Source organism: Elephantulus edwardii, unplaced genomic scaffold, assembly GCF_000299155.1.
Source record: "Elephantulus edwardii isolate Elephantulus edwardi_28Jun2011 unplaced genomic scaffold, EleEdw1.0 scaffold00034, whole genome shotgun sequence".
Lineage (NCBI taxonomy): Eukaryota > Metazoa > Chordata > Mammalia > Macroscelidea > Macroscelididae > Elephantulus > Elephantulus edwardii.
In genome coordinates, this window is record NW_006399784.1 from 13,938,868 (window position 1) to 13,963,705 (window position 24,838).

Genomic DNA, 24,838 nt, shown 5'->3' on the forward strand with positions numbered 1-24,838 from the left:
ATAAAATGTATTTGCAATGAATAAGTCATTGATTTTACAAAATTCAATCATTCTATCTCCAGCCTCATTCCTGTCACCAAGCCCATGTTTTCCGACCACTGATTCTTCTTCACAGAGATAGATATACACACATACATATGCACACTCACACATATAGGAAAGAAGAAGAAAAAGCAAAGTAAGGGGATAAGGAGTTCAAGAAGACATCACTGAGAAGATGTTACATGAGTCACGTCTGAAGGAGGTTAAGGGCATGAGTCATGAGCAATCTGGGGCAAATGTGTTCTGGGAAGAAGGAATAACAAGTGCAAAGGGTTCATTCAGTGGAGCATGCCTGGGGTGCAGGAGGACAGCAGTGGCATTGTAGCTGAAATAGAAAGAAGAGGGGAAACAGAAGCTGTACAGGAATGAGGTCAGTGATAATAAGGAGCTGAACTGTTCAGACTCTGTTGAAAATTATCCCTATACTATATTTAATTGAAAGAGATGAAGGGTACTAACACTGATATGAGAAGTGATATGTCCTGACTAGCATACAGGGAATCCATCTAGCTGCTGTGTTGAAAATGGACCACTGTCTAGAAAACAATCAAGTAGGTCAGGCAGGAGGCTACTATAAAATGATGCTGGTTGAGTGAAATATCTCAGTCACAAAAGGACAATTACTGCATAATATCACTGTTATAAAACAGGACTGACATGGGGGTTGGGGGAATCTAAGAAAAGAGCCAATAAATAATGTTCACTGCATTGAAACAGATGAGGGAAAGAACATTTTTAAAAGTAATATGTGATTAAGTATCATTTCTATAACAACATCCCAGAATAAGGGCTGTACAGCAAAGTAGACTGAGGGAAGGAGGGGGATTGTGCAACAATGAAACAATTCTTTTTTTAATTTAGGAAACAATTATTTTTTAAAAGAGAAAAATGAATTAGGACGGGTGAGTACGGAAGAAAATGTGCAACAATAAATGAATGGAAATCCAAGTTCTCTATAAACTTTCATTAAAATCTCAATTAAAATTAAAAAAATAAAAAATATTCTGGTGTCTCTATTCAGAAGTGGAAGTAATTATGTGAATGAGAAGGGGTCAAAATGTAGATGTTTTCTAAAGTTAAGTTCAATATAATTGGCTCTTACAATGTTGAAGGCAAGCAATCAAGGATGACAACAAGGTTTTTGACTTGAGCATTTGAAATGACACTGTTACTGTCAAGGAGATTGAGAAAGACTGTAGGAGTGAACTGAGGGTTGGGAGTAAGATCTATATCTATCAATATATCCATACCTATATCTATATCATCTATATCTATATCATCTATATCATCTATCTCTATCTCTGTCATCTCTATCATCTCTCTATCTCTATCATCTATATCATCTTTATATCTATCTATGTCTTGGAGAGGGTGAAACCAAGTCTCTCCTTTGATGATAGGATTTTGAAGCTCCGCCTCACTTACTTTGAGCATTATTTTAGCATATTATTCTAACATTTCTTTAAAAAATTAAATTTGAGATGCCAAGTGGACAAACTTTCAGATATATCCTTAGCTTACTGTTTAGATAGCAGACAATGCAGCATGAGAACACAGGGCTATGAGCTTCTCCTTGAAAGGGCCTGAAGGAGGGAGAATAGGACAGCCCCTCACCACCTCAGAGTAGAAAGCAGATAGAGTCCATAGTTCAAACTCTAGACCCACACTAGCAGCAACAGGTTCATTTACTCATTGTTAACTCACAGGCTCATAGTTGCTGTATTAAGAATGAGGTTTACTTGGGAAGTAAGTTGGAGTGAGGGAGGCAAAAATATCACACAGTGCAAATCCAAGTTTTAGCCCAGAAGTCGCAAAGCACAATTCCTCAATTAATCCAGACTCCGGTTTCAGTTCAGCAAGCCAATCCAAATCATCTAGCAAGTTTTGCTGCAGAGAAGTTATAAGTTAGCTTCTCCTTCAAGCACCCAGCAAGAACAGCAAAACCTTTAACTGTAGCTAGTACAAAAGCACGAAGCCGCAGGTCACAACTTGCCACAGTTTCTCCACAGCAATGCCTTAGTCACGCCACCATCACCAGGATCTCCCCACTACAGTCTCACCCTCACCAGTGTCTTGCTCCAGCCTCCCTCAAGTCTTGCTGCCACAGTGTTGCTCCTCAGTGGGGGAAGTAATCTTTCTCTTATCCTAGTCCCACAGCTGTTGATGATTTACAAGACCATGTGTCTGCAGTTGATTCCTCTGTTGATATGGAAAGTCATTGGGTCCTCTTGGGCTGACTGGATGCCTCTTTCTGGGAACCAATGAGAAGTGGATCTGCTACCTTTGAAAATTCATGTGGCTTCAGAGTTGCACTCTTTCTCTGTTGGTATGAAAAGTCTCTGGGTCCTATCAGGCTGGCTGGATGCCTCTTGCTGGGAACCAATGAGAAGCTGAAGCATTGGTGGACCTGCAGCCTTTGAAAATTTGTGTGGCTTCAGAGGTATGCTTTTTCTCTGTTGGTATGGAAAGCCTCTGGGTGATTTTAATCTGCAGCCCTCAGGCCTGGTTTTAATTGCTTTTGGTCAAATATTCTTCTAAGTAGTCTGTCCATTTGCTGTACGGAGGTAACTTGTGATTGCTGTGATCCTAAACACTGTGACACTGATGTGCTAAATGCGACAATGGTTACCCATGGTGGACAGTGTTTAGTGGAGCTTTCCAATTAAATAAGCTTGGAAGTAGCAGTAGCATCCACTTCTGAAATAGCTTGCCTCCGGAAACCCTATGAACTTGGACAAACGATGAAAATTATACAGGTGTTCACGTCTTTTGTTCATAGGGTCGCTATGAGTCATCTATGACTCAAGGGCACTTAACAACAAACAACAGCAATATGTCTTCAGTTGAGGTAACTGGAGACCAGAGGGGGCTAGGATAATGACTTAAAAATCCAACTTTGGCTAACATCTCACTAATTAACTCTAAAAATAAACAATAACAACAACTACTACCTAAATGTGGTGTCAGGATTGGTGGAAGATTTATCAACAATCTGTGTTATGCGGATGACACAACCCTGCTTGCTGAAACTGAGGAGGACCTGAAGCGCCTGCTGCAGAGTGTCAAGGACTGCAGCCTACAATATGGATTGAGGCTCAATGCCAAGAAGACAAAGATTCTCACCACTGGACCAATCGGCAGCATCAGGATGGATGGTGAAGAGATTGAGATTGTACACAGCTTTAGTTTGCTTGGCTCCATAGTCAACAGTCTTGGCACCAGCAGCCAGGAAATTAAAAGGCGCATTGCCATGGGAAAGTCTGCTGTTAGGGACCTCTCCAAAGTGCTGAAGAGCAGTGGTGTCTCTCTGGAGACTAAGGTGCATCTGATACAGGCCATGGTCTTCGCAATCACCTGTTATGCATCAGAGAGTTGGACAATGACCAAGGAGGATAGAAGGAGAACTGATGCCTTTGAGCTGTGGTGCTGGAGAAGAGTACTGAGAATACCATGGACTGCTAGGAAAACAAATAGATTTGTCCTGGAGAGTGTTAAACCGGGTGGCTCCTTGGAGGCAAGGATTCTGAGGCTCCGTCTAACATACTTTGGACATGTAGTGAGGAGAGACCGGTCCTTGGAGAGGGACATCATGCTTGGGAGGGTGGAGGGACAGCACAGGAGAGGAAGGCCCTCTATGAGGTGGATTGATTTAGTGACTGGGATAATTGGGATGGGAGTGTCAGAGACAGTGCGATTGGCACAGGACAGAGCGGAGTTTAGGGCTGTTGTACATAGGGTCGCTATGAGTCACAGGCGACTCGACGGCACATAACAACAACAACTACACTACCAAAAAAAACCAAAAAAGCCAAAACTACAAAACCAAATACCAACCAAAAAACTTGAACTCATTGCTCCCAAGTTGGAAACATCTCAGAGCTGACTCTAAAAAGGGTTTTCAGAGATTGTAAATTACATGGAAGAAGTATAGCTACCAGATTAACCCCTTAAGGACCCTCTTGCCGATGCTACCCTACCATTAACTCTCAATGAAATTAATACTCAGTGCCATCAAGTAAGAATCAACACATAGCTGACCCATTACTGGGTTTCTGAGGCTGTAAATAACAAAAGAGGAGACTGCCCATTTTCCTTCTGAGCTGAGGAGAAGCTGATGGATTAGAACCGTGCACCTGTGGATGGCAATGCAGCTCCATACTCACTGGTCCACCAAAGCCTCCTCTATTAACTCTGTTGTTGCTGTTGTTGCCTAGTACGGCTCATGGCAACCCTAAGAACAAAAGACCTGAAACATTAATTATCACTGTTTCTCAAAGTTCATAGAGTTTCCAGAGGCATGTTGTTTAGAAAGTAGATGCTACTCCCACTTCCTCTAGTAAGGTAAAATATATAGTGTTCAGGAAAGAAAATTATTGTCAGTTTAAATACTCATTATGATAATATAAATGTATTTCTTTTGCTAGAATTTCATTACTTCTCTGAAACAAGTACCCAAATAAGGGGAAAAGAGTGGGATTCTTGGTCCAAAATGTAAAAGTGAGCTGAAAAGTTTCCAGATGTTTTCCATGTGACTTTAGATTCCCAACAATGGATGAAGCATATATATCAGGCAGTTCAATTCATCTATACGTTACCAGGAAAATACAAGTAGCATTAACAACTATAATTAGGTAAGCTTCCAACACAGTGGCTTAAACAACTCCTTAAATACTGCTCTGGCAGAACCAAATCAGTATCTCTCACTCCCTTTAAAGCTGTGCTGTTACCGCTGCTGCTTATGGCTACAGTGTCTGGGTCTTCTCCACACAAAATTCCAAATCATGGCATGTGAGGTCAAGGTGAGATAGAGGCCTTTAAAACACCCATAACCTCTTCAGAGCACATGGTCTATTTGCTTGTTGTCATGAACAACAGTGTATATAAAGAGCATGTATGGAGACCATCAGGGCAGAGTTTGTATTTTACCAGCTGAATGACTCTGAAAAAAAATCACACAACCATAAGAGCAAAGAGCATTAGAACCTCTCATTCATTAAATGGGAGCAAAAACTTAATCCTCCAAAATGATAAGGAGATAATGTGTGGAAATGTATGTTCTAAGTCATTAAAAAGCAATAAACATATCATTGATGGTGTCGTTGTTCCCTGCCTTCAGTCCCTATTTCATGGCCACCCCACGTTTCAGAGTAGAAGTGTTCCAGAGGATTTTCTTGGCTATAATTCTTACAGAAACAGATGGCCAGACCTTTCTTACACAGCACTACTGAGTGGGTCTGATCTGCCAACCTTTAAGTTAGCAGCTGATCACAAACCCTTTGCACCACTCAGGAATCTTCTAAGATTTTCTAAATACAGATATGAAAGAGATGGCCCAGTCTATATAACATGCTGTGCTACTACCCAAAAAGACTGTGAGCCTCTGAAGTTTCAAAACCACCAGCTGCTCCACAGCTGAGAAAGATAATCCATCTCGTCTCATTAAGATTAACTGTCTCTGAAAGGCCCTACAGGGTCACTATAAGCCAGAATGGACTGGAGGTCAATGATGTGAAATTCTTTTTCCTTTTTCCAAATACACATAGCAGAGTCCTAGCAATCAAAAGAATACCGTTCTTGAAAGACTTCAAGGTTTTTTAATACCAAAAGTGTGACTTTAATAACAGTGTGACTTTCCAAAATTTTAAAGACAGAAATAATGTATAGATACACATCTTCCATTAATGCTATTCATGAAATGGCACAGGATTACAGAATAGAATACTGGAGCCTGTCTCAGAATATCCTGATAACGTATGAACAATAAAATATAAGTAATTTAATTCATACTTCCACCAGGCCCCATTTCTCTTTAAAAAGAATAAATTTAATTACAGCGCCTGTTTTTCTCCCTCAGAGCCACTGGTCAGAGAGGCCCAGCTTTGGGTTTAGCAGTGGAACTCTCTATGGACTGCACCACCAGAGCTTGTAATAAACTCTGTTGTTTTTTTTTAAAAAGTCACTCATTCATAACAGCCATTAAATAATGGAGGTACAGAAAGACTATACAATCTCTTTGTACAAAACAGAAGGAAGGCTATTTTCTAGGAAATCTCCCAGCTGTAAATCCATGCGTTCTTTCTCATCTCTCTCTGTTCAATATAACACTATTTTACTTGTTGCTTCCTTGAATGATTGGCCCACTGTTCTCGCCAATTGTAGTTTCTGTGATATACCACAGAGTTGGAACCTAGTCATGGCTGACCCTCCAACAGGTTTCCAGCAGTAGTAAACAGCACAGGAAAGTACCTGTCTTTTTCCTGCAGACATGCTGGTAAATTCAAGTCTTACCCACAATTCTCAGGAGCACAATACTTTACCACTAAGCCACCACAGCACACACTCTCCAGAGAAAGACGGGAATAGAAATTAAACAATAGTACACAGACAGAAAGAACCCATTTCTCTTGACGATTTCACATTCACTGATTGACCCTCCAACAGGTTTGCAGAGGCTGTAATTTTCATGAGAAGAGTTTGTCCATCTTTCTCCCTCAGAGCATTTGGTGAATTCAAACTTCCTGCCAATGAGGTTGGCAGAGCAAATCTCTACTCACTAGGTCACCAGCAGTCCCTTCACACTAAATTCCATTAAATTAGTCAGAATATTTAGGACTCTTGACTTACCTTCATCTTGAAACTTTTTAGGAAATTTGAGTCTCCCTTTAATTATTCATTTTGCTCATATTCTCTGGAAGGAAGAATTTTTACCATAGATATTTACTAAGGTCCTGGGATGTTCCAAAGATCCTAGGTGGTTTAGTACCTTACCTGAAGAGTTATTGATCAGAGGGATAGTGGTGCAAATTAATCAAACAAAGGTAAGGTGACTTTCTCCTTTAAGAGTTTACAATCTTGGAAATGCCAAATCTTGGAAATCATTAGCAACAAAGGACTGACGATAGTAGATTTTTTTTTATTATTATTCTTATTTTGTCACAGACATTTTTCTAAACACTTTAATCAATGGAACAGTTAAAGGTCCCTGCTCTCCTGGAACTTCTTTGTTAATGCCATAAAATATAACATAACCAAATCTTATAATTATTGAGAAATCAAAAATGCTGCCAGAAAAAAGCACATCAGGATAAAGATGGTGAAGGAAGTGATAGGATACCATATTACATTATCCTGATCATGATATCAGGAAAGGACAGGGTTCAGAGCTTTGAGTCACAGGCAAATCGACAGCACATAATAACAACAGAGTACGTGCTCAATGAGGGTGTACATGTTTCAAAATAAATGAATGTAGTGTATTTCTTTACTGTTTTCCACGAATCCTATTAAAAAGCATTCAATTATATGTTATTGGCAATGTTGCCCACAAAGTTCACAACCAGTTTTAAAATGTATTGTTTATAATATATAAAAACAGAAAAGTTTATAGTGTTTTGTTGTTTGCCTTTTTTTTTTTCTGAATGTTTGTAAAGCATTTTGAGGCATTTCTGAAGCATTTCTGAGTGTCTGTGAAGTATGCTATAATACCATTGAATGTGATGGACAATTTACAATATGTCCAAATCCCCAAAGTTTCCGGAAGCTGCCAAGAGGAGAGACAGAAGTCCTTTATATCAAAGACAACTTCCTGCTTGGACCCTACTTCAGTCAGTAAAGGTCAGTCTTTTCAAGTAAATGCATTCACTCATTCAAGTGCAACATAAATAGTAACCTCAAATGCTCTTATAAGTAACATTGGCTCCTTAGTTGTCGACAAAGAAACATCAATATTGATACCTCATTGAATATTTTCTCATTATGTGCAGTTTGCCATGGGACGCCCTTAGTGCTAACTGCCTAGATTATGAAACCAAATGCAAAGACATCTGAAATTGAGCAGTTTTCAGTACTGTCATGACAAGTTAAATAGCTTAGACACAATAGCGTAAGCGTCATTCTTAGTACCGCCTACTGAGTGCATAAGGGTGCAGGCTCTTCTCAAGACAAATTAAGTTGCTTAGAATGTTTTATATTGATGATTTTCTTTAATAAATGTGCTGACTGACAAATGAAATCACCATTTAACCAATCAAATACCTATAAAAACATTTGAACATTTCAGGGGTAAAGAGTATGTACTAATTGTACTAAAACATATTTCCACATTATCCATATCCTTTTAAAATGTAATGTAGTGATTTCAAACATCAAAAACCCAAAATCTCCCACCTTCTAGTGTTCAATTAATTCACACTCATAGCAACCTATGCTCAAACCTGTGCTAACAGTTAATAAAAGGTTTGACGCAGATTTTTTTTTTCATTTCCCAGGTCTGTTTCACTTATAAAACAAGGAAGATGAAGATATCTTTTGTATGGCTATTATGTGCTGTCGAGTCACCCGTGACTCATAGTGACCTTAAGTACAACAGCTTTGAATTCTGCCCTATCCTGAACCAGTATCACTGTCTCTGACACACTTCTCTCCATTACCCTAGTCACTGTGTCAACCCATCTCATCGAAGGTCTTCCTCTTCTTTGCCTTCCCTCCACACTTCCAAGCATAATATCCTATATAAAATAATTTCTGAAAACTACTTAGGAGTATGTCTTGGTTTCTAGAGTTGTTCAAAGAGCAATACTCCTGCATGTGGCTTTCACAAACATCTATTTTCTTTTTAAATTAAAGTGTGGATTCAGGGTACTGGTCTTATGAGAAAGTTTTCTCCGTGTCAGCCCTCGAGGAATTCTTTGTCACTTCTGAGATTCTGCTACTAGGCAGTCTTCAAATGGCTTGACATCACTTTTTCTCCATTTCCCCTTGCTGCCAAAACCAAATCAAACCTACTGTTTTGGAGCAGACTGACTCTAATTAAGAAAGTACAAACACCTATGCACATGATTTCCCAAGTTCTTCCTTTACAGGGAGAGATTGTGCATCTTTTTTAGCAGGATAAGAATAGCTTTCTGTGCATGGGAACTGAGTGGACAGCAGTGGGTGTGGAGTTTTGGGCTTTTTAGGCTTATGATTACTACATTACGTTTAGGACAGACCTGGGTAATATGGGAAAATATATGGGGAAAGACTGCCCACCTTTCTCTAGTGGGATGACTGGTGGATTCAAGACACCTAATTTTCAGTTGTCAGCTCAACATACAGTATAGTATATCACAGTATGTATATATATTATTAGATCCAAAATGAAATGGGGCGGGGGATGTGTGCTAATAAAGGAAGAAGTTCAACTTGCTCTGATGGAATTGGTAAAAAACAAGGCTCTAGGAATTGACGGCATACCAAATGACATATTCCAAAAAACAGATGATGCCCTGAATGTGCTCACCGAGTAGTGCCAAGACATCTGGAGGTCAACAACATGGCCAACTGACTGGAATTTATCCATATTTGTTCCTATTCCAAAGAAAGGTGACCTGACAGAGTGTGGAAATTATTAAACAATATGAGTAATATGACATGCAAGCAAGATTCTTGTGAAGATTATTCAAAAACGACTGGAACAGTACATCAGCAGAGAACTTCCAGAAGTTCAGGCTGGATTTAGAAGGGGTCGTGGTACTAGGGTTAGTGTATCTGATGTTAGATGGATCTGAGCTGAAAGCAGGGAATGCCAGAGGAATGTCTATCTGTGTTTCATCGACTATGCAAAGGCGTTTGACTGTGTGGATCACAACAAACAGTGGCTGACTCTGAGAAGAATGGGAATCCAGAACACTTGATCATACTTAGGTGAAAACTAACCTTGGACCAGGAGGCAGTCATCAGAACAGAGATAGGAAACACTGCATGGTTCAAAATCAGGAAGAGTACATGCCATGGGTATGTCCTATCTCCAAACCTTTTCAATTTGACATATTTTGGGCATCTTGCAAGGAGTGATTAGTCCTGAGAGAAAGGGACATTATGTTTGCGAGGGTAGAGGGACAACACAAGATAGGAAGACCCTTGATGAGATGAACTGACTTAGGGACTGGAGTAATGGGGGTAGGTGTGTCAGAGACAATAAAGTTGGCCTAGATACAGCAGGGTTCAGAGCTGTTGTACATAGCATCTCTATGAGTTGTAAGTGACTCATCAGCACATAACAACAACAAGAACACTCTTATTTGATATTACAAATATGTCTATAAAGTCTCATTGTCTTTGCACAGCACAAACAATGAAAACTTCAAAGAGCCAGGATTTTGGAGGATTGACTTGTTTTTCTGAATCTGGCACCTTTTTCCCTTTGAAAAGGTCCAGTCTAATCACTTCCCCTCTGCTATCTACAATGGAAAATATTTGTTGCTGGCAAAATTTAAAAATTATTTGCAGAAAACTCAAGCAAGACCCACACCTCACACCATATACACAAACAAACTCAAGGTGGATCAAGGACCTAGGACTAAAACCAAGGACTATAAACTTGATCAGAGAAAAGCTTGGAAGAACTCTAGAAGTCCTAATCCACAACATCAACAGTCTTCCAAGCATCCTGAAAAACCTTTAACCAGGAGAGGATAAAACAGATGAATGGGATCTTCTAAGAATCAAATCCACATGTATATCCCAAAACTTCTCCAAAAGGGTAAAAAGGAAAGCCACAGACTGGGGAAGAATATTTGGTAAAGACATGTCAGATAAAGGACTTATATCAAGAATTTATAAAATACTCAAGCACCACAAGATAAAGGTAAACAATCAAATCCCAAAATGGCCACAGTATATGAACAGACACTTCACCAAAGAAGAAATTCATACTGTGAACAATCAATCACATGAAGAAATGTTCAAAATCCCTAGCTATAAGAGAAATGTAAATCAAAACAACTATGAGATATCATCTCACTCCAGTCAGAATAGCAAAATTCAACAGAGCAGCAAACAACAAATGCTGCTGAGGCTACGGAGAAACTGGAACCCTTATTCACTGTTGGTGGGAGTGTAAATGATACAATCACTATGGAAGGCAATAGGGTGATTTCTCAAAAAGTTGGAAATAGAAATGCCATTTGACTCAGCAATTCCACTAGTGGGAATATACCCTAAAGAAACGAGAACTGCCACCCAGGCAGATATATGCACACCCATGTTTATTGCTACATTGTTCACAATGGCGGAGAGATGGAAACAACCCACCAACAAACAAATGAAACCGAGAAGCTGTAGTATATTCACACAATAGACTACAATGCAGCACTGAAAAATAAGAAACTCATGAAATATTATACAAAATGGGTGACCCTGGAGGATATTATGTTAAGTGAAATATCTCAGGTACAATAGGGCAGATACTGCAAAGGTCACTGTTATAAAACAGGACTGAAATCTGAGTTGGAGAGAAACTAAGAAAAGAGTGGATAAATAATGTACAGTACACGAAAACAGATGAGGGAAAGAGATGCTTAAAAAGAATATACGATTAGGTATTATCTGCGTGACAACAGTCCAGAATAAGAGCTACATTGAAAAGTGGAGGGCATGGGGGTGGGAAATTGTACAACAATGAACATTTTTCTTTCCCAAAGAGAAAAGCGAAAAGGAGGGAGTGGGGGAAGGAGGAAAACACGCAAAATTGAATGAATGGAAATCCAAGTTCTCTATAAACTTTCATTAGAATCTCAATTTAAAAAAGAAAATATTTTCGTTTTTCTTCTCTGATAGATTTCCACCTTGTAGTTCCAGCTTTCATAGGCTTTACTATACCTGCCTTTTAGACACCTGAAGGATTTGACCTAGTACTGATCCAGTGTGGTTGTTCGGTGCCATAGAGTCGCCTGTGACTCATAGCAACCCTATATACAACAGCGCTAAACCTTGTTCTATCCTGTACCAATTGTATTGTCTCTGACACACCTACCCAATTGCTCCAGTCACTGAATCAATTCATTAAGGGTCTTCCTCTCTTGCACTGTCCCTCTACCCTCCCAAGCATAATGTCCCTTCCCAAGGAATTGTATCTCCTTGCAACATGTCCAAAATATGTCAGACTAAGCTTCCAAATCCTTGTTTCCAAGGAGCAGCTTGGTTTCACCCTCTCTAGGCTGAACCTATTTGTTCTCATAACAGTTCCTGGTATATGCAATACTCTTCTTCAGCACCACAGCTCCAATGTAATAATGTCTTATATAAAGAAATTTAAAAATGTGTATAAAATTATCAAGTCAACAGCGATGCTCTTAATATGTTCATTACATGCACATGTCATGAAGACGTAAAAAGAGGTATGATGACATGAAACAACGCTGATCCTTCAAAAAGGTAATGGTATAATTTACTGTTATATGTTACACCTTTTTTAGGTGTAATTAAATTATCCAGGACATATTAAAAGAAGATGGAAGGAATATACTGAGTCACTGTATAGAAAGGAATTGTCAGATACAGAAGAATTTAATGAAATAACATATGAGCAAGAGCCTATGGTGATGAAGGAAGAAGTTCAAGCTGCTTTGAAGGAAATAGCAAAAAATAAGGCCTCAGGAATAGATGGTATACCAATTGAAGTATTTCAGATAACAGATGTTGCCCTGGATGTGCTCACCAAGTTGTGCCAAGAAATCTGGAGAACAACCACTTGGCCAACTGACTGGAAGAGATCTATATCTGTTCCCATTCCAAAGAAAGGTGACCCAACTGAGTGTGGAAACTACAGAACAGTGTCATTGATTTCACATGCAAGCAAGATTCTGCTGAAGATCATCCAAAAACGATTAGAACAACACATCAGCAGAGAACTGCCGGAAGTCCAGGCTGGGTTTAGAAGGGGTCGTGGTACTAGGGATATAGTTGCTGATGTTAGATGGATCTTGGCTGAAAGCAGAGAATACCAGAAGAATGTCTATCTGTGTTTCATTCATTATGCAAAGGCATTTGACTGTGTGGATCATAACAAACTGTGGCTGACTCTGAGAAGAATGGGAATCCCAGAACATTTAATTGTGCTAATGCGAAACCTATACTTGGACCAAGAGGCAGTAGTCAGAACAGAACAGGGTAACACCGCATGGTTCAAAATTGGGAAGGGTGTATGCCAGGGATGCATGCTGTCTCCATACCTTTTCAAGATGTATGCAGAGCAGATTATCCGAGAGGCTGGGCTCTATGAGGAGAATTGTGGCCTCAGGATTGGTGGAAGATCTATTAACAATCTGCGTTATGCAGATGACACAACCCTGCTTGCTGAAACTGAGGAGGACCTCATGCACTTGCTGTGAAGGGTCAAGGACTGCAGCCTTCAGTATGGACTGAGGCTCAATGTTAAGAAGACAAAGATTCCCACCACTGGACCAATTGGTAGCGTCAGGATGGATGGCGAAGAGATTGAGGTTGTTCACAGCTTCAGTTTGCTCGGCTCCACAGTCAACACTCTTGGCACCAGCAGTCAGGAAATCAAAAAGCGTATCGCGATGGGAAAGTCTGCTGTGAGGGACCTCTCTAAAGTACTCAGGAGCAACGGTGTCTCTCTGGAGACTAAGGTGTGCCTGATACAGGCCATGGTCTTTGCAATCACTTGTTATGCATCAGAGAGTTGGACAATGACTAGGGAGGACAGAAGGAGAGTGGATGCTTTTGAGCTGTGGTGCTGGAGAAGAGTACTGAATGTACCATGGACTGCCAGGAAAACAAACAGATTCATCTTGGAGAGGATTAAACCAAGCTACTCCTTGGAGGCAAGGATTCTGGGGCTTCGTCTGACATACTTTGGACATGTTGCCAGGAGGGATGGGTCCTTGGAGAGGGACATCATGCTTGGGAGGGTGGAGGGACAGCGCAGGAGGGGAAGACCCTCTGTGAGATGGATTGATTCAGTGACTGGGGTAATCGGGATGGGTGTGTCAGAGGCGGTGCGGTTGGCGCAGGATAGAGCAGGGTTTAGGGCTGTTGTGCATAGGGTCGCTATGAGTCGCAAACTACTCGACAGCACATAACAACAACAACAACAACAATGTTACACCTTTACCAATATAAGAAATGTCCATTACAACAAATTTATATTTTACCAGAAGGTAGTAAAAAATGTCCTTATTCTTCTACAATCATTATTACAGAAAAATAAATCCGTAGCTAAATATGTGTGTGCACTCTATTCTCTGGAAATTAATAATATGAAAGTCAATTGAGTTGTACTGATTTATTTCATGTCAACAGTCTAGACAATGGAGAACTAAAGAGTAAAACACATTGCTATGGAGGGTAAGGTGTAGTGCTGAAGACAAAAAGTAATCAAATTATAATTGTTGTTGGTAGATACAGTCAAGTCAGAGCCAGCTCATAGCTGGTCCTCCAGTGGGTTTTCGGAGGCAGTAAATCACACAAGAGGATAATTCCATCATTCTCCCACTGCACAGCTGGTGTATTCAAACTACATGACTTTGGTATGGCAGCACAGCTCCTTGCCACTAGGCCACTAGAGCTCCCTGTCTCTAAGCAGGAACACTGATTTTGTTACCTGAAAGCGGATATGTATTAAAGCTACAGAATATGTACAATACTCTGGTGGCCTACTGTCAAGATGCTGTGCTGCAATCTCAAAGGTGCTTGGTTTGAATCAACCAGCTGCTCTGTAGGAGAAGGATGGGCAATCTCCTCCCAGGTGATTAACTGCCTCTGACAACCTGCCCAAAGGTCAGCTATTAGTCAGTTCCAACTAGACGGGACACAGCAACAACAAAATGGAAGATGTGGGGAGAGTAAAGAAAAGGAGATTCATCAAGCACAGGTTGTATCCTAACGTACATAATAGCTCAGGAAGGCTGAGGAGGAATCACTGCATGGTGCAACTAATACACTTGATAACTAATTGAAAGATTTGCTGTCTGAGTCTACCCAGACAAGTTCCAGTCTACTCCAAGATGCCTCAGGAAAAAAGATCTATTTGTCTAAAGGAAAAAATAAACAGTCACTGAAAGACTACAGTACTACTCTTGAGTACTCTTGAGTATAGTACTACTTGATTGCAGTCCTACTCTTCAGTACTCGAGTACAGAACTACTTTGATCTACATACACATGGTTTCCCTGAGTCAGAATTAGCTAGACTACACGTGTTTTCTGCTTGCTTCTGTTCATGGCTGAAGAAATCAAATCTGACTGATGAGGCTACAGTACTGGGAATAAATGGGATATGCTTACTGATAGACCTAAAAATTATTACAAAAGTTTCAATAATGAAATGCTTTAATATTTCACAATTCAATAGGAGTCACAATCAGACTATGTAAAAGAGTCAGTCACAGTCACAAAGTGGTATAATGAATATTCGCAAATGCTTAACCTCCTATACTGAAAATAAATTATTGAGCTTCAATTCATTGACCCAGAAAAAAAAAGTTCTGTTTTTACTAGACACAGTCAATGAAGACAGCATCCCTCCCTCCCCTCTCCCAGTGTTTATTTATTGAATGAATAATAAGAGGTAAGGTTGCCAATGCTCACCTGTTCTGAAGTGTCACTCTTTGAACAGGATTTGTTCTACAGGTTTGGTTAGTGTTCCCTTTCCTTAAGGGTGTTTTCTTGTTGATGTTTGCACATTATCAACCCACAGCTATTACTCTGCAGTACACTGAGGAGAAATATGTGGTAGTGTCCTCAATTTTGAAAGGAGGTGAGAGCCTACAAAGGACATGTCTTCCTTTCAAATATCAACAATATCTAGTTAATGCTTGCCATAGTCACTTCTAGTTACATTAAGGGACAGAACACTTTTCCCCTCCTAATTTCTCCTCTAATGTTCCTTTCAATATCATATTATCCTTTTTAAGTTTGTAAAAATATTCTCAAAAATTTCAGTATATGGGAAATAAAGACCCCATTTGATTTCTGGAGAACTTTAGATTATAAAAGAAAAAGCCCAAGACCGGGTTCTGATGAAGACTCAAGATCTGGACATCATGCCACTCCCCTACTCCTGGTCTGGGTGCTGTGAGAAGTCAAAGCAAAGAATTCACTGGAAGGACTGTACAAGGAGGCAGTTCTCAGTCATTCAGTTCCATATGCAAAAACAATTTCAAATGATAGTGAATTTATAAGCTAATGTGCCATTCCTCCATCTGCTTTTCAGGCCAAATGAGCAACCATTCCACAGAAAAATAATTTGAACCTAATGATTTGCCTCTCTTTTTTTTCTGTTTGTAATTTGTTTACTTACAACTATAGAAGTTTCTGAGTTCTATAACTTAACATTTCTCATTTTGCAATGGATAATGTTTAAAAGACTCAGTGCCATCAAGTCAAGTCTGACAAACAGCCAGTCTTCTTTCGTGTTGCTGGAACTGTACATCTTTAAAAGAGATACTGTTCATCTTTCTCTTGAGAGGTTGTGGTGGATTTGGACTGCCAAAATTTTGGTAGGAAGCTTGGCATTTTAAGTACTATGTACAAAACCTGGGCTCCTATTTTAAAACTGTTGTCATAAGAGAAGCAGTAAAATATACCCCAGAAGAACAAGTTTAGAGTTCTGGTCCTTCAACTTTCTGTATATAATTCATTTAGCTTGGTGAATATGAAGCTTTATTATTATTATTATCATCATCATCATTATTATTAATGTAGATACAGAAAATCCTTTCCTATAAAAAAAAGCATTTTCACATAACTGAAATTATTAAGAGGGAAAAACTCTGGGTACTTTCAAAAGTTTTACTATATTTTACAGTACAAACATGTTTATTCCCAACCTGAAAAAAGGTACCAAAAGATAAAGACATTTAATTTAAACTCTCATGAATATGAAAATTGTGCTAAAATTTCACAAAACATGGTATATTATTCTGTTTGTTTTAATGAAATTAAGATTAAAAACCTATGCTGATTTTCAAAATACAACTAGAGAAGATTAGAAGAACATCAGATTGATTCCAAAGTAGAATGAGTAAGCTGCAAACTGCATAATGAAGGTAAAACTATCTTTTGTAGTTTACAGTATGGACAGGGATGGGAAAGGCTTTAGGAAATCCCTTGTCTATTTCAATTGTAATAATTTATTTATTAAGGTGTAATTAGGCATACTCAGTCTCAAAAGTAGAAGATCATCATATCCAGCTAAATGTTTCCATGTTTGAATGAAGGGAAAAAATAATAATGCAGTAAGAATGCAAATATCCTAACACTACATTCTTCATGAAGGTAAAGCTTATACCACTTACTTTTTTAATCTTCAGTGCCTAGTACATTCATTACAAATAAGTTAAAAGAGAGAATGATAGAATGAATGAGTCAGTGCATGCAAAAACATGATGTCCTGCAACAAAATTGAGGAGATCTCATAAAACCATACTAAACAAAGATGAATTCTTTATAGCGAGGGATGATTGACAGCCTCCTAAAGGAATCTACTCCCATAATTATCAACTATCAATGTCATCAGATTTACATCTCATCTACATTTACATCTCTCAGGCCAACATTTTGATTCAATTGTTTGTCTCAGAGTTTCTAAGAAAATAGTAAAAATGAAATTAATATATTGTGTAACAATTTGGAGTTTAGAAACTGTTCCTAAACAGTTTCTGCTCAACTCTAAATAATATAATTGCTCTTCGTGATCTAGTTGGCAAGATAGTGATTTTTGTTTGTTTTAAATAGTCTTAATCATGAATTTTTATCTTTTTTAGACTACATCTTTAGAACCAAAATTCTCCAGTAACATTAATAACAATAACAATAAAAAAAAAACACACCACAGAACCAAAAAACAGATTCTAAAATTAAGCCCAGTAATTGGAGACAATAATTTGTCTAGTCAGAAATGATGTAAGAATAACAAAAATGATTAAATAAAAAATATAGGTATGTTTTTAATAATCTAAATTGATGATTTGCTTTCCATATCATCTAGGATAAGAAAAGCCATGGCTTCTTGAAAGCACACCTACAGACTGGAAGGAAGCCAATGAAACAAGATCTGAAGTAGGTTCCACTCTCTCTCACTTTTGATATGATAGGAGGTCAGCACACTGTAGGTGACTGGTTCAATCCAGACAACTGCTTGCTTCTGACTTGTGGTCTCCTGAGAACAGTTACTACATGCTTGGTATTGTTTTATGTGGTTGAGTAGATTGTGACTCAAGGTTATCTCATGAGTTATCTTTTAATATTATGGGGCTTTAATTTAACTCTTCGCCTACTGCACTTAAAATATTTAAAACCACACCATGAGCTAATCCCTGGGCTGCTAACTGCAGATCACACCTATCAACTGCTCTGCAAGAGAAAAATAGTCTGCTCCCGTAAAGGTTTCAGCCTCTGAAATCTAATGGGGCAGTTCTGCTTTGTCCTATAAGGTTACTTTGAGTCATAAGTGACTTCTTGTTAAGTGCTGTCGAGTCATAGATGACCCATAGCGACCCTATGAATGAAAGTCTTGAACACAAAACTTTCATTTTTTCTCCAAGTTCATTGAGTTTCCGGAGGCAAGAATTTTGAGGACCATATGTGCGGGGTGTGTGTGTGTGTGTGTGTGTGTGTGTGTGTGTGTGTGTGTGTGTGTGTGTGTGTGTGTTTTAGCGGGAGACCTTTAGGAAATGGTTTTCAATGCCTGCACTAGACAATTAGCCCTTTAGGAAATGTTTCCCAATGCCTGCGCCAGACAATTTTTCTTAAAAAGAGGAATTTAGAATCTTGTGAAATGGTTATACTGTTGGTGAGAGTGTAAGTGGATACTGAGTTTACAGTTGAGCATTTTTGGCTCTTACCCACTTAGAATTTTTGGTCTGGATTCTGTTACTTAGGGTTTTATTTGTCATTAAATGTTTGGCATCCTTTCTCATGAAGGATAGACAGCCATTTCCTACCAAATAATAAAGTATTATATAAAATGTACGAATATTTTTTAGGTAGTTTCTCATAAGCCAAAAAGGAAGAAAGAAGAGTCTGGTTCTTACTGAAACCCATCCCTTCAAATAAAAATTCTCCATTAATGTGATTTTTCTCATACAAAGTTGAATTGAAAATATCATGGATATCTTTGCAGTGATCTCCCCAGAGACGAGGCTGTGGTTGAGAAGAGGGATGAGAATGAACCTTCAAACATTTTCATTTCCTCCACTACTTTCTGCTCAAAATCAATGAGAATCTCTGCTGTAGTAATCTCAGCATGTTCTTCTGTGAACTTGCAATAATCCTCCATAGGTTCAGTGTAAAAAACCAATTATCTACTTCAACTCTTGAAATGCAGGGAGCTAAGCCATATTATTGATCAAAACCACTAACCTGTGCCCAAGAAAAGGTGAGAAACACCCACAGACTTAGTTAAAGCCATGCCAAAAACTAGCACAAATATTCATTAACTACACTCTGTCCTCACTTATCAACTATCTTGTTACCAAACATTCTGCATTTACAAAAACAGAGGGGGGAAATCTACTCTCCTACTATTTTTCATATTAACAATGCATGTCTGGCAGTTACAATGGCCAAGGAAGGAGATAAGAGTAACAATGACTATGAAGGTTAAAGTTAGGTTTCACCTTGGCTAGACCAAGTTCTCAGTGGTTCAACAGTTATTTAACAATGTAGTTATCCTCAATTTTGCAACGTGATATGGTCATCCTCCCTTTTCATATAACTCTGATTTCCACATAACTACAACTAGGTCTTTGGAGCCTTACCATAACAACATTTCCCTTTCAGAGTATATAATCTTTGAGTAAATTTTTTAGAAGGAGACCTCAAGGAACTCATGCAGTAATATTCAAAATGGATGACCTTGGATGACATTATGCTGAGTGAAATATTTCAGTCACAAAAAGACAAGTACTGTATAATGCCACTGTTGTAGAATGGGACTGAAATCAGGGTTAGGGTAAGACTGAAAAAAAAAAACACTGGATAAATTATGTATACTGCATTGAAACAGATGAAGAAGAGAACAGTTTAAAAGCGATATATGATTGAGTATTATGGTTATGACAAGAGTCCAGAATGAAGATTGCATAGTGGAGTGTACTGGGTGAGGGAGGGATTGTACACCAATGAAGGAATTTTTCTTTTCCTTTTCAAAGAGAATAGTGAAGGGGTGGTGGAGGGAGGAGTGGGCAGGGAGAAAAATGCAACAATGAATGAATGGAAATAAAAAATCTCTGTAAATGTTCATGAAAATAATTTTTTTAAAAAATAGAAAAAAGTTATTTTTTAAAAAAAGAAGGAAACCTATATGTTATGCTTGATTTTACTTGTGGGAAAATGTTTTTTTTGTAATTTGAATCACTACCACTTTAATAGATTAGGGGTACTCTTTGAAACTAATGAACGGTTTTAATGAGTCTTAAAATACAGACGTTTCATTTAAAATTAATGATTTTTAAAAAGATGTAACAATATTCATAGCATGATTTGGAGAGATAAGTTGTCATCAATGGAATTTGAACATTTTTACATTATTTTGTTCTCAGAAGAATATGGCCAATATAAACAAATATCTTGATAATGTCTTTTTTAAACTTCAGATGCATTCCTCAAGAAAGAACATGTTTTTATCTCTGCATTTGACAGTGATCTCGATGGGAAATTGGTAGAGCACAGATTCTTAATCTTGTTTAATTACATGATTATTTAACTACAAAGTTGCTGTTGTTGTTAGCTGCTTCAAGGCAGCAGCTGACCCAGAGATCCCATGCATGAAGGGATTGGGCTTGTGGAATCAGTAGGATTTCCCCTGCTTGATTTACCTGGCCTGTAGTTCAGCTATAACCTCTTTAAGAGGATCTCAACACATAAGCATCCCCACACACCCTGCTCCATTAGCCCACTAGTGAGGCTGTTCTTAGATGTTTGGATGGGAAAGGAGCCACATCTTCTACATGAAATGGCAAGAATCCTATCAATGAACCACCACTGTCTCCATGCTGGTGTTGTTTTGTGCTATAGAATCAGAACTAACTCAAAACTGATCCTCCAGTGAGTTCTTGGAAACTGTAAATCACAGGAGGAGAATGCCCATCTTTCTCCTGCAGAGCATCAGGCAAATTCAAACCACATGCTTTTGGGTTAGTGCAGCTCCCTACCACTAGGCCATCATAACCACCATTTATTAGACTGTCAACACTCTAAACATATTAATCATAGTACTTACAGCAATAAATCTGACAATGTCTATTTCACCTATGAGAATACATCCTACTAGATATCTTTACTTCAAAAATTCATGTAGTAGCTTAAAAAACTTTATACTTAAGTTAATATTGTTTAAAATATTGCTCTTAATGTCAGTCATCTTTGTACTCTTAACTACCAAAATAAAAAATTAAGGAAGTATTAATAAGGTGGGGTAAAAAATTGAAATCCTCAAATAATCGTCAATGCTTAGACTGTTCATTTGGCTCAAATACTCTGGTGGCATAGTCCACTGGGAGCTGTACTGCTAACCTAAAGGCAGCTGGTTTGATTCCACCAGTAGCTCCTCTGGAGAAAAATGTGTAATTGCCTCTCATGCAATTTACAGCCTACAAAAACCCTCTGGAGGGTCAGTTATGAGTCAGCTCCAGACTCAGCTGGCAATAAGCAACATACGTAATTGCCAAATCTTTCTCCTTTTCAGATGTGTCCTGTAGGTAAAATAAAAGGCTTACAGAACATGAGAGTATGCTTAATGACACAGCTTCGATGGGAAGAAAGAGCTTGCTTTGCAAAAGTGAAAGGTCATTTCCATTAAACACTGGGGGGTAAAACCACTCTGATATAACTCCATAATAAGGCCTACTGAAACTAATTGCTAACAACTGTATATGTAAGAAAATGGCATGGTAGTATTAGCTAATTTGTATAAAAAATGAAGTCAGTGAGCACAAGAAGTCGGAGGAAACCTTACCAACGTGGTCTCATTTGCCCTGAAAATTACCCTTCCTTCGCACTCCACTTAAACGCTGTAATTAAGATCAAAACATCACTTCGGTATACCTACCTGATAGTGGTCCAATACACAGTAAGTAACACGAAAATTCCACCATCGTGATCATGAGAAGTGACAAGGAGGATTCTGTTGCATAATTATGCTTCGGGTGTCCCAAGGGCTGACCTATCACTCCAACAGGCTTTAACTCCCAGGTGGGTGTGGTATTTCCGTCCACAGCCAAAGTACAGTACTCAGCTTTGGGATTCAGAGTTCATATTGAAACTAGGATACACCCCTTGAACTGCCAGCTTTCAGCACAGTAAAATGCACAATAAGAGTTTGGGGGAAATGAAAGCATTTATTCTGATTTCACTTCATTTCAGGTTAAATAGATAACCTCGTCTAAAGAGAAGTGTTTTAAGAAAACCGTTTCAGCAAACAAAAGCGTGTCTATTTGGTGTGCGTGCAAAGTATGCTAAATTTTCAAGGAGTCAAGGTACTCCTTTCGTTTCTAGGTCCTGGGGATCATGACCCTCGCAGAGGCCTGCGTGGTCCCCTGGGCCCATCTCTGCGTGAGAGCTACCAGGCGGGGACGCAGTAGAGCCTGGGAGCCGCTGGGGCGCTGGCAGCGCGTTCCCACGCTCAGGCCAGGTCTGGAGGCCTTGGTGACCCCAAGGGGCTGCTTGCCTGGCTCTCGCGTTCCAGTCCCGCCCAGGCCTCCCCTCCCAGGCCGCTCCAGAGCGTGGGAGCACAGCTGTGGCCGAGCCCAAGGGCCAAGGCATCTCCGAGGATGCGCGCAGTCGTCGCTAGGGGTGGGGGTTGACGGGGGTGAAGCGAGATGGGGGGACCCGCGCCCGCCCCCAGAGTGTCCACTCTCGGCCTCAGTCACTTACTTGATGTCTTCCCACACCTCGGGGCCGTAATTGCGGATTACCAGCAGCTCCAGGGCGTGATTCACAAATCCATACTGCGGGGACAAGAGGGGGAAACCTGAGCGTCAAGGACCGGTGCTGGGAGAAGGTGATGGGGTGACGCTGCTAGCCTCTTCTTCCACTGCCCTGGTTTAATCTTCTAACCCGGTCTCTCTGGCTTTGCTATACTGCAAGTGCTTAAAGCCAGAAAGAGTGGATCTAGGGACATAAACAGCCCACCTCCCACCTCCTCACAATCCGAGCAGATCCCTCATCTCACCCCTCCTCACCCCAATGACACCTCTTAGCCAGCTCACCTCTCGCCGCTCATTGGACGATTGGGCATCCGGAACCGCGCGGTTACAGGGGACCCTCCCTGGACACCTCCCCCGCGACGCCGACCGGGCCAGGTCAGAGCAAGGTAGACCCCACTCCCCGAACGAACCTTCTTTTCCCAAACTCTGGAAGCTACGGATCTGTGCGGAAACCCCTCCTGGCTAGGAAGGGCACAGGCTGCCCCTGCCGCGACCCCGAGCGTTGCCACCTCCCCTGCCCTCCGCTAAGCCAAACAGCGAGGCTGCCCGGTGCCGGCGGTGCGCGCTCCTCCCCAAGCCTCCGCTCCAGGCTCGGGCGCGCGGCGCACGCCTTCTCCCGCTCGGGTCAGACAGGCCGGGCCTGGCCATGGTGGGAAATTCTGCCTGACGGGTTCTAAGGACTCACCATGATGTTTGCGCCCCGAGCCCGGGAGGCAGCCCCCTTTCAGAGGCAGCGGTCAAGGGGACCCAGGCGGCTGCTGCAGCGGCAACAGCGTAAGCGGACCGCGGCGGCAGCACCGAGCAGGGCGAGCGCAGTCGCTTGGGCCCGCCCTGATTGCCACCTCGTCGCGACCAATGGCGAGTCGAGCCGCAGGGGGCTGGGCGCTGCCTCCCGGTTCCCTTGCCCTCAGTGACAGAGGAGGAATTCAGTTGCCCTCAATACTGCGGTGCTCCAGTGCTTTCCGGCCCCCACACTGATGACAAGGCCTTCATTTGAGCCCACAGCAATGATGACAGAGAAGTTCCAGCCATACGCCTTGCAGAAATGGAATTCGAGGCCTGAAAGAATATGCTTGCACTCTTATCTGTCCGCAAGGGTAGTAGTATGGACTAAAGAAGGGTGTATGGTGTGTGTATGTGTGTGTGTGTGTGTGTGTGTGTGTGTGTGTGTGTACACCTACAACCATTAAAGGGATCCTCCACTGTGGTCATCGTGTACATCCTTGTGTTTATCGCGGTCTTGCATTTCCTCTGCAGCTTGGTCAGCAATAGCTCATGACAGAATGAAAGCCTGTAATACTGAGTTTAACACCTTTCACTTTACAGTGCAATCAGTGAGACCAGTCGAGTGGCCCATTTAAAATCTTCAGAAAGCAGCACCTGAAAATCAGCTCTGTTCTTCATTAAACTTCTCTACAAGATACAGTGATGTTCTGTGCTTTCTCTAGGTAGGCTACAACGTGGCACTAATCATAGTCAGCAGCTGTCGTCTTAAGGGGTTTAAAACTCTTGAGAACTGATCTCTGTTCTATGAGCTAGAAAGGGGCTAACAAACAAGTGAGCAGCTGACCCTGCAGTAGGTTTTCTGAGGCAGTAAGTCACCCATGAGAAGATGGCCCATCCTTTCCCTGCAGTGTATGTTCTAAGAGCCTGGTGGCACATTAAGTCCTACACAGCTAATCAGATGGTCTGAGGCTGGAAGCGAGCAGCGTCTCTGTAGCGGGAAGGCAAGTCTGCTCCTCTGACACTACAGGACAGCCTATGACACTGGGCAGTCTCCTATGATGCTACAGCCTTCAAGACCTTGTGGACAGTTAAACTCCATCTTGTAGAGGAATTATTAGTCAGAATGAACTGAACTGCAAAGTGTTTGTTTGGAGTTGGTATTTATTTTATGAGGTCTGTGGTTTAATGTTCTGAGCACACCACAGGGAAAAAAAGGTGAGGTGAACAGGATGCGCCTGTGACTTAAAGCCCAGAGCCTATCTGTGGTGCATGTGTGCAGGCTGGGATGTGTAAGGACATAAGGAAGGAAGAGAAGCCAAGAACTGCTTCTAATCTTTCAGTCCCACGTGGACATGAGAA

General features: G+C 40.5%; 1 protein-coding gene across 2 annotated transcripts in view; it reads right to left on the reverse strand.

The window, feature by feature from the left end:
* The window catches only part of GUCY1B3 (guanylate cyclase 1, soluble, beta 3), a 103,410-nt gene extending 79,802 nt beyond the window's left edge, over positions 1 to 23,608 (reverse strand). The window contains exons 1-2 of one of the 2 annotated variants that reach the window (XM_006884450.1): positions 23,439 to 23,608; positions 22,701 to 22,774 (exon numbers count right to left, since the gene is read on the reverse strand). In XM_006884450.1, the coding sequence (XP_006884512.1) occupies positions 22,701 to 22,774; positions 23,439 to 23,441 (77 nt within the window). In that variant the 5' untranslated portion in view covers positions 23,442 to 23,608. The remainder of the gene's footprint in view (positions 1 to 22,700; positions 22,775 to 23,438) is intronic. The other variant, XM_006884451.1, reaches the window with a different exon arrangement.
* Between the last annotated feature and the right edge of the window lie 1,230 nt (positions 23,609 to 24,838).